Genomic DNA, 10984 nt, shown 5'->3' with positions numbered 1-10984 from the left:
GACAGAGCCTCTAAACTCCCATGATAAAAGCTAGGTTTTCTAATTCTATAATCTCAATTTTTACCTTTTTTTCTCTATCATACTCTCTTTGACTTACCTGCATTGACAATGCAGCATGTTAGACTAGCATCCACATAGCTACCAAATACACAGTGTGCAGTGACGTCTAATGTTCAGGGTCAGTCCTTATAACATGCAAGCAAGCCATGCTGAATTTTGAGATTAAGCTGTTAAGAAATCTCATACTTTCAAGTCAAGTCAAGTCAAGTCAGCTTTTATTGTCATTTTCTACATATGTACAAGACATACAAAGGAAATGAAATTACGTTTACTCTCTGCAATATACAAATATACAAGAAATATACAAGACTGACATTTAAAAACTGACATAAAGTGCGGGACATGACAGGCTTGTAATGTTAAATTTATATGGACTATCTGTTTTTTTATTTTATTTTACTTAAAACTTGTACATTTGAACTTCTGAGTAATAAACTGAAATTAAATTGCATCTTTGCAACAATCATACAGCTGCAAGGGATACATCTTTTCAGTGGAATCTATTAAAAGGGAAAAGGTTTCATAGGTCTAATTATAACTGAACCCTATATGCTTTTATTTTCAGATACAATGCCTTAAACATTATACAACAAGATTGGATTACAAATTCTGTTAAACTGGAAATGAAAATTACAAAATGTTCCTTTTCACAAATAAAAAAAAAAACTCTATTGGTCTAACTTTAGCTAAATTGACATTTCAAATGGTAAGTTGAGCCTTGTCTTCTTTATTTTGCATTCAGATTTGCCAGTTTCCATGAGACTGCTCAGGCAGACACAGTGCTTGGGTATCTGATTGCCTTTCTGGTTCTGCTGGCTACAGTCAAACTGTGGCACCTGCTGAGACTCAACCCCAAGCTGCACATGATCACGGCCACACTGCAGCGTGCTTGGACTGATATTTCAGGCTTCCTGGTGGTCATGACCATCATGTTCATGGCTTACTCGATTACTGTGAGGATTTTCCCACGCTTAGTGAAGTTTCTGCAGAACTCTGTTTGGTCAAAAAAGATTTAATTGAAGTTGCTGATTGAAAGACAATGCCTCTCTCAATTTCAGTCTAACGTGATGTACGGGTGGAAACTGTACTCCTACAGGACTCTGCTTGATGCTGCACAAACTATTATCAGCTTGCAGCTTGGCATCTTTAACTACGAAGAGGTTAGTACAAGGTTATTGCAACAGCCAATAATGACAGGTGATCCTTGTTAATTGTATTTCTTCCAATCTGCCAGGTTCTAAACTACAATCCAGTCCTTGGGGCTTTCCTTATTGGATCCTGCATTGTATTCATGACCTTTGTTGTGCTGAATCTCTTTATATCTGTTATTCTTGTGGCATTCAGTCAAGAACAGATCCATCACAAGGTAAATTATTTATATTCATGAAAAGTCTTTATTATTATATTCTCCTATTATATGTTCTCTCTTCATACAGCCATCAGAAGAGGAGGAGATTGTTGACCTGATGTTGATCAAGTTCTGCAACCTGTTTGGACTCAAATGTCAGAAGCAAGTGGTTACCTAGCTGGTATTATTGTGAGGATAAAGGACGCCATGTTGTCTGAAGTGTAACATCATAAAATTAAACAGATGCGATTTTTTTTAGTTACGGCTGCTGTAACCTGTCCTGCTGCCAATCGACATTTCTGTGTTTTTCACTTCTTACAAGTACATTGGCTGTGTCTTTCTCTAAGGCTACAAATATATTTGTATGTGTTATCAGATATAGGTAATGTTTTTTGCCATGAAATTCTAATAGTCTTAGAATAATCTGTTTCTTATGTCTTTTACTCAAACTGAAAGACGCTGCTTGTACATGTTAAATAATGAGCTATGGAAGCATCATCCTCTGTTTAGTCATTTGTGCTTTGAACACCAACTTAGCAATTTAAGGTGATGACAAAAACAACCATAGGTAATAGAAATGTTTTATTTATTTTTCGCATGAGCATATAAAGGTTGGAAGAAAATATCCTCCATCCCACTCCATCTTACTTTAGGTTATGCTTTTTTTTTTTACTTTTATTCAATGAAATATTTCACTCCATGTATACAGTCAAAATACAGAGTAGTATGCCATTTGATCTGGAGCCTATAAGCCATCTAAGTTGCAAGACACTAATGGACTACATACTAACATACAATAAAAGATTTGTCTTCTAGTAGTAAAATTAAATTATGTGTTATTGGCAAGTTTGATAAGAGATGCATGTTTTGAAATGTCTACCTTTTTCTTAAAGGAAAAAATACATTTTAAGGCTGCCCTGTTTAATTTAAATAGGAGGAGAAATTAATCACACTTCAATTTACAGCCCCCAATAATAAGCTTCCAGTATTGAGGAAGATGTTGGGAAGATCACCCATCTTGGATTTTCATACGGCCAAAGAAAAAGTATTTTCTTTTTGGGATTATAAAAAATTAAACTGAATTGAATTTTAATTGAATATATTATTATATTCGGAGTGCAACAAATGAGTAGTTTTAGGTCAGCAAGTCAACACAAAAAACAGACTTCATTATTTTACTCAGAACAGGTGTGTTCTAAGAATTTTACTCAGAATTAGTATTTTGCAACCAGTGTAATCAAGGCCAGTGTAATCAAGGTCATCTATTCTTATAGGAAGGAAACGTTCCTGGTGCTGCATGAAGAGAAATATATATTCCAGGACAGTTTTTTTTTTTGTGCCATTTATACATCATTATAGATTGGGGGGAAAAAAACAACCAAAAATGTATTTTTATAATTTAACCAGTGTACTGTAAAACTGGCTTTTTTTAACCTACCTAGGAAGATATCTGAGCAGTTAAGGATCTTGTTCAATCAGACAACTCTCACAAGAACCAGATATGTATTAAGTAGGTTACTGTACAAGACCAAGTTTTTTCAGCAGCTCACATAGTTATGCTGTAAGCAAAATTTAAATGCACTCAATCATGCTTCTAAATACTTTTAATCAACCTAACATAGTTCTTATTTAAATGATGACCTTTGATCAGCCCCCTTGTCAAATCAGTTTAAAGAGGACAAGTCTTTCTGGATGTACTCCAGTAATTAGCCTTACAATGAAATCAATTACAACTAGGTCAGTCAGTAGATGTGATTTACCTAAACAATCACATTCAATGGGTTTTAATTGTTTTTAAGTTCTAAGTCATTTTTTATTGAGTTTAACATGCACTTTTTAAAGCTAATCATTTTATTGTAAGTAACTTAAAATTTTAAGAATCTTTTCTGTCCATTTTTAAGCTGTATGGAAAAGATGTACGCTTACAAGTAGTGTAGGACATTGGAAGTGTGGCAAGCAATCTTACCATTTCATGACCAAAAAAGTGTGTAACACCCCTTTCCCACTGGCTGAAAAAACTGTTTAAACCCGGCAACAGTCTGCTTTTAGTGGCAGCGGGAACAGCTCACTGACGCATGACTAACCTGGTCAAACTACTCAGCAAGTGACCTGAGATTAAATTGCCTTGGCTCTTATTTACATGCTGTGGGAACACCAGAATCGTGTTTACAAGCTAAATTATGTGATACCATGAATTGCAATGTATGAACGTCAACACGCCATGCCAGTCACTTCTGATCTAACAAGCCACAACAACTCTGTTTTCATTTGATAAACATGGTACAGCACTGGTAAGAGGGATTCCAACAGATAATAGAGCTAAACATTAAGGCACACTAACTACCCCCTGTCTTCCTCACATGTTTCTCTCCATTGTTTACTTTCCTGAAATTTTCACACTGGTGACACCAACACAAATCCAGAGTGATGGTATCACCAGACATGCAGCGGTGGGGGGACAGAGGCCAGACAGTTCGCTAGCTAGGAATTAGACGCAGCTTTTTTCCAATGGGAAGGTAGCCAAATGCCTGGTCGACCTATGTTTGAAAAACATGCTTTAACCTGCTATTTTCAGAGATAAACTGCAACATTTCATTACCAATAAAAGATGAGGCTGAACATCTTATACCCAAAATAATTTCAAATTGTGGAAGTATTATATGACTGCTCCAAAAATTGTGATATTTGAAATATTAAAAAAAAAAGCAGGACATCAGTTACAGGAATTATGATCAGGAACATTTTAATTACAATCAGCTACAAAGATACTTTGGTATCTATTAAAATGATTGGGACGCTATTTTGACATGAAACATATTCAGTGAAAAATACAGCTGATATTAGTTATATTTCCATTTCTATGAGGCCTCTAGGAAGAAAATATCTTCAATCTTGATGTGGTTAAAACAATTTGTAAAAAAAATAATATATATATATATATATTTTTATATATATATATATATATATATATATATATATATATATATATATATATAGATAGAGAGAGAGAGAGAGTTTCCTTTTCTTTGCCAAATGGAATAAAATGTTATGATGTGGTCATACTGCTTGCCATAAAGACAAAAGTAACGTGTCATAAAAAGGAAATAGGTGGCACCACTGACAAAGAGGAGACAGGAACTAACAATAGCATGTCTTGTGATAAACTTTTCAAAAGACACNTGGCACCACTGACAAAGAGGAGACAGGAACTAACAATAGCATGTCTTGTGATAAACTTTTCAAAAGACACAATTTCATTAGGCAAAAATGGACTGAAACATCGGTTGTGATCCAATGCATTTCCTTCTGTGTTTATACCATCTATTAGCTCTTTTTCTTATGGATATTTAACACCCAACTGAAATGAATATTTTGTCATGTTCTAATATAAATTTAGGATTTAATGCGGATCTGTTGTGCTTTGAGATTAATAATATTGAGCAGTGTGATCAGCTTTAAAATATCCACATTTTCAAAGAGTGTAGATAATCAATAGATGATCTTCAAAAAAATATGCCTTTCAGAATGGTCCTAATCAGAGGTGTAGCCAAAAAAATGTTATAAGGGTGGCCAGGCAATAACCAATGTACACTGAGGGGTGGCCGAAAGTGCATAGGTGCCAGAGCCTCAGGGTCAAACCAAAGATAAGACTAACTATACTTTCCTACATTTATATTTTATCTCTTTTTATTCTTATTCTTTTTTTTAATCTTTATTATATTGTATAGCTGGATGTGTGTATATATTATATAAAACTGTAACTGGAGCGTGTAACAAAAGTAATTTCCTTCTGGGATTATTAAAGTATTTCTGATCCTTTGCTAACAAATACACGCATATATTTAAACATCTGTGCTTTCTAGATAAAAGTTATGGTGGATAAAATACTTTCAGGCTTGAGTTCTGGGCCAAACATCTTTTCCTTTGTCATTACTTACCTGCTTTTATCAATAATCATTCTGCATAAAATTGATATTTACAAGTACTAATATCTACATAAATCGATTATTTAATACATTTGTATTAAAATAATTATGATTTCACTGAATACTCCTAGATGATTTGCAGAGACACATGATTTTTTCTTTACCCCATATAACACAAAATCTAGTTCTGAAAAGAGCATGAATTATCATCTTTAATGCTAGTATATTGATGTGTATAATTAACCACAGTGTTTTTGTTGTCAAGAAATTATGAATACATGAAAAAATTGTAAGTAATATATGAAAAATGAAAATATTCCACTTGAGAATATTACTGCTGCCACCATCTGTATTAGAGGGGGAAAAATGGTGAGGGTGGCAAATGATTGGCTAAGGGGGGCCATGGCCACCCCTGGCCCCCCATCTAGCTCCGCCCCGGGTCCTAATCCTTTTTTTTTTTTCAGTAAAAACTTTTGCATTAAAGGAGTTCTACCTTTGCTTGAAGAAAGTTGTGAGAAAAAAAATCAGAATCAGAAAACAAAAGTAATTTATTTTACAAGTTGAATTAGTTTCTAAAGAATATCAACGTTCTAATATCACAAAAATAAATAAATAAATAAAAATGAAGAGTTGTCCGAAGATTCTATATAGTTGAAGTTCATTCCTCATTATGAATAATCCGTACGTCACTCCTACGTGTTGCGTCACATGCGTGGGCGTGGTTCCCCTCCGGTAGTCGGTTGACAACAAACATGAGTCGTGGGCGGATCGAAGGGGGACTCACAGGCCGAGGAGCAATGCAGATAGTTAGCCTACAGTAGCGACAGAAAAAAAAACTCCATCTGAAACTGTTGCTCGTTCCTAACAACTTCTGTAATTCCTGCTGGTAACACGGGGAACAGGGCTGCTGACACTGTAAGTGACCGAAAGTGAGCGGCGGTTTCCAGCCAGAGGGATTGCGATGCCCTCTGACTTTATCTCCCTCTTCAACGGGGACCTCGACCTCAATTCTCCCAGATCCCTGTACTCTAAAGGTAAACAACGTTCCTTTACTTTATTTGTTCTGGTAGAAACGTTTGACTCCTTTTTGTTTCACTTATTTGTTTTTTTAAATATATATAGCACATTTACCTGTGTTCGGTCTCAAAACGTGTCTAAGTGCGGCGTTACTTCAGTGCCATTCATCTATAAACCACCTCCTGTCACATGCCTGCGCATGAGCTGAGGTAAAGTTTTAACTCTCCTAAACAACCTTCACTGATACTCGTTTGGTTCCTTGGGTCCCATGGTCATATTTTCGGCGGGCTGAAGCCCTCAGCTGCTGGGAGTACACCGGTCAGACCAGTTTATTATCTCCCTTCCAGCCTAAAAACACCGCTATCTGTTTTCTCTGGGCTGTTTGAATAGTCCGTCCATGTCCTCCGCCCCCGTCAGGCTCTGAACGCATGCACACATATGAATGCACTGCAGCGGCGCTAGTGGGACCATTAACATAAACTGTGTAATCATCAGCAAGGGAGCCTCGGGCAACCTGCAGATAGAAAAACTGAACTCTGTTGAACTTCTAACACCAGGTGCAATGCTGCAAAAACTGCATTTCTTCTACTTTGCCCCTTCCCGTAGGAACTAATGGCACAAGTGCAGTAAAAACATTTATTTAACACTGAAATAAGACTTTTCCAGCTGCTTTAAAATAAAAAATACAAATCTGAAAACCTTGAGAATAAACATAAACCTCTAAGGTTTTTATTAAGTTTATTATACATTAAGAATGGAGTTGATAAGCATACTTTGTACTGAAAAAAGCAAAAAAAGAAGAAAACAAAAACAGCAGTTTCTGTTGCTTTTGTCACCAGCTGGGCGTGGTGGCAGGGGATACCTTGGAGGCTGCAAAAACTACCAAAAGCATTGTTTCTCTTTTATACCTTAACAATGAACATTTAGGACTCATTGTTGAAAAGTCTTTTATTTTTCTCACCATTCTCACCCTTGGTATCTTGTTTATGTTATTTAATAATTTTTTTTTTTTGTATAATCTAACTCATTAGTAAAGAAAGAAACATAAAGGCTATTTGAGAAGTGCAACACTTTGTGCAATTGCTTTGCAAAATAAAATAAAAAAGAATGAGGACAACACTTTTCATTTGCAAAAACACATGGAGTGGGAAAAAAAAGTTTGTTTTTTTTGGTTCATAGGTGAGGAAAGACAAAGTTACCTCATCGCAGCTTAGCTTTACATAATAGTTAGGTCATAGGTTTGAATAATTTTTTTTTTTTGTAACCACTACTGCAAGTTGTTTCACAGGGATAACACTATAGGAAGGTGTGCAGACCACCAATGCACATCAGAATCAATTTTATATATAATATATGTGTGTTTGTTTGCAAATTTGTGCAAAAACCTATAAAAGGCTTGAATTTTTCAGCTAATGAGGTAGCACAAAAACAAAAAAACATAGGTTGGCCATTTTTACTTTGAGAACTCTAGCTGCTTGAGGGAATCTGCAATACTGTCTCCAAGGTTCAGTTGCATGATGTTTATGCTAATCCATTCCTTCATCAGCTGCATGATCATTGCAGCGTTGCTGCAATGTAAGGAGATGTATACACTAGTTAGTGGGTGCCTGAAGCAGTGTGAAGCATTGGCAGGTGCTACAGAGAGATAGAAAAACCATGCAAACACACTCCCAAGGACAGTAAGAATAAACATCCATGTTTTAGGAAGGTGGGAGGAAATCTGACTGGCTAGAAAGAAGCTTTCAGTATTTGGGTTTCATTTCTTCTTTGTACTCGACAAGCCTCCTTACAGCCACTCTGCATATCTACTTCTTAGTGCAAATTTCTTTAAATTCTGATAATCGTCCTAAAGGAAATGTTTTGTGTGCAATAACTTGCACATAAAGTCTGTCCAGTATGTGAAAATGATCACAAGTGTAATGCTGATAAAGAACGGAGGTTGCTATTCAAATCAGCCTTTGATTAAGTTATCTCAATGACACATTTCTAAATGGTATCAGGACTATTTAGAAGATGTAGATATATTAGTGGAGAGTTGATATAGAAAGAGATGGATAGGTTTAACTAAAGGTGGGCACACACTGTATGATTTTACCCTTTATGGGCCAGTTTTGGTCATCTGAAAAAAATTTTTGGATCAAGTTTTAGCCTCATCATGTGTCCTGCGTCGTGTAGTATACAGGGGGTAACGAGGGGTGGTCACCCTCTCCCAAGCACCTCCTGATCAGGAATCCTAAGGACCGGGAGAAAATCAGAAATTCAGTCAGCCCTCTGTGTTTGTAGGTAAATCCTGCTGTTGAAGCAGAGCTACCAGCCGATTTACCAGAACCTTAACGATGCATGTGCAAACAACAGTGTTGTTGTTCTTCTTCTTCTGGATTGACAACCCCGACCAGGGCCATGCTTAGTCCAATGTGTGGTTTTTGGACGTACAGTGTGAGCAGTTGGATCGCATCAGACCGTCTGGCTGTACAGTGTGAGAATCTGCATCGTGAGCAGTAAACTTTTAAACCCTGTGGTTTCGTAGTACAATTTGAGCTGTAGCTAAGTACAATGATTGGAAATATCGTACAGTGTATGCCCGGCTTAAATGTGCAAAAATTACCTACCTGTGTTTTCGTTTACTACCTTCTAAGGTCTTTTGAACAAATTGATTGATGATATTTATAGCTTTGGCTTAGTATTAAAACCGCAGTACATCCAATGACTCAGAAATAGTGCAATATTACACTATTGTAAAGATTTCAATGTGCAAAACTGATCGCTCTTACCAGAGAGAGCTAAATATTCTAACTGAACTTGACATAATTGCAAGTAATTTAAAATAGAGGCCATATTTTTTTTTTGCAATTTCAACAATGTCCAACTCTTAATATTAATATTTAAGGAGTTCTAATTACTTATCTCTTCTCTTCTTTCTATCTTATCTCTTCTTTTGTAAAAAGAATTTCTTGTGATCTTTTTGCTCAACACTTTTACTGTCAATATTAATGAGTTGTGCCCAAACATAAACTATAAATGCCCAGAAATTCAAGTAGGTTTGTTCAAATGTCTTCCTTATGAATATGATTTTTAGAATCTAGCTTTTTTTATTTCATTTTTTTTTTTTCTTTTAGGAAAGTAACATCTTTACAGGGAGCTGCTTTTTCACCCAAGTGCAGTCCAGGGAATTGTAGGGAAAAGCAGAAGGCTTTAACAATAGCTCTCTGGACAGGAAGGCATTTTGTGCTACTTTTGTAGTCCGTGAGGGACTGCTGGTTAATAATTGGAATAAAATGCCTTCCCAGCAGTTTCACAGTAAACATGAAAAATGTTAGAACTTCAGTAAATATTCTGGTAAGCCTGTTTAACTATTGTAAGCTCTCAGATCTTGCCATGGTATTTTTTTTTTTTTTATTGACACCAACCTTAACTTGGTTAATAATTAACTCTTGAGCTCCTCTGTGTATAAACCGAGGTTTAAATAGCACTCTATTAATATTGACTCTCCTTTGTCAAGTAAACCTGGCGGCATGCGCTTAAAAATACTTGGCTGCTTTGAAAGCTGGTGGCTATCTAGCCAAAAGGGCCACAATGAGAGAGAAAGGATGGAAAATGTGAATCTTTATCTGCATTGGATTGATTTGTGTCCCATCATAAACTATCCTGTTATTGTTGTTAAGTTTGTCTCATCAGTACGCTGTGAAATTGGAACATCACGTCACAATAATCTTGAGAACTTGTAGTGCCTGTTGATGTTATTATCATTGGGGAGATGCAATGTTTCGTTGTTATTCAGAACATAGTTTCCTGTGATGTTTTCTTCACCTGTTAAAACATCAATCCAAACTGGTTCTACATATTTCTGACTGGGACTTTTGCAGATTGTTATATTGATTTGTTAGATGGTCCATCTTGTTTTGAAGACTAAATTAATGTTTGGATTTTTTTTTTTTTATGCAAATCCCTTTATTGTCCCACAATGGGGAATTTCACTGTCTGCATTTTGACCCACCCCCTTGGGGAGCAGTGGGCTTCCATTGTGCGGTGCCAGGGGAGCAGTTAAGGTTTTTGCTCAGAACCCATAGTGCAGGCTGTGAGGATCGAACCGGACACTTGCAACGTTCTCAGAGCAAAAGCGCACTGTTCTAACCACTATAGGCAAACACACCCCTATGTGAATTAATCACCATAAAATGAGGAGTGGAATTTCAGAAGCTGGTAAGTCATTCAGAATTTCATCCATAACCAACAGGCAGTGGTTTTTAGAGGAGAAAATGTCTGCTGAAGGATGTCGGAGCAGAATTAGACTGATTCAAGATTGTGGAAAGCTAACAGCAGCTCAAATGACAAATCAGCATACCATCCTTTAATGCATGACACACCCAACCTTTAGCTTTGGCTTTTCAACTCTCATACTCCAATCGGTTTCCAATCAGTATTGTTTACAAGGATCTGTTCTGGTCCGAATGTCTTGTTTGCTTGGCTGCCAAAAACTGTCTTAACTTTAGTCTGTATTGTTTCCCCAGCCTTAATGGTCAATACTTGTACAGTTATCATGGCAGTCATTTCTTACTAATGCAGTTTTATCTTGACTTGCAAAAGACATCCATGAACAGGGTAGAATCAACCTAAATTCCACTGATAGCAGGTG

General features: G+C 36.3%; 2 protein-coding genes across 2 annotated transcripts in view; both read left to right on the top strand.

The window, feature by feature from the left end:
- The window catches only part of LOC107090190 (polycystic kidney disease protein 1-like 2), a 26112-nt gene extending 23942 nt beyond the window's left edge, over positions 1–2170 (top strand). Inside the window, exons 32-35 of the mRNA XM_015383436.1 lie at positions 803–1013; positions 1119–1220; positions 1295–1426; positions 1497–2170. Coding sequence (XP_015238922.1) covers positions 803–1013; positions 1119–1220; positions 1295–1426; positions 1497–1586 — 535 coding nt within the window. The 3' untranslated portion in view covers positions 1587–2170. The remainder of the gene's footprint in view (positions 1–802; positions 1014–1118; positions 1221–1294; positions 1427–1496) is intronic.
- A 3916-nt stretch (positions 2171–6086) lies between these two features.
- LOC107090209 (nuclear factor of activated T-cells 5-like) overlaps positions 6087–10984 on the top strand; it is a 33252-nt gene continuing 28354 nt past the window's right edge. The window contains exon 1 of the mRNA XM_015383465.1: positions 6087–6368. Within this exon, the coding sequence (XP_015238951.1) occupies positions 6296–6368 (73 nt within the window). The 5' untranslated portion in view covers positions 6087–6295. The remainder of the gene's footprint in view (positions 6369–10984) is intronic.

The sequence above is a fragment of the Cyprinodon variegatus genome, unplaced genomic scaffold, assembly GCF_000732505.1.
Source record: "Cyprinodon variegatus isolate N-32 unplaced genomic scaffold, C_variegatus-1.0 Scaffold285, whole genome shotgun sequence".
Classification (NCBI taxonomy): Eukaryota; Metazoa; Chordata; class Actinopteri; order Cyprinodontiformes; family Cyprinodontidae; genus Cyprinodon; species Cyprinodon variegatus.
This window is presented reverse-complemented; position numbering and strand designations above follow the sequence as displayed.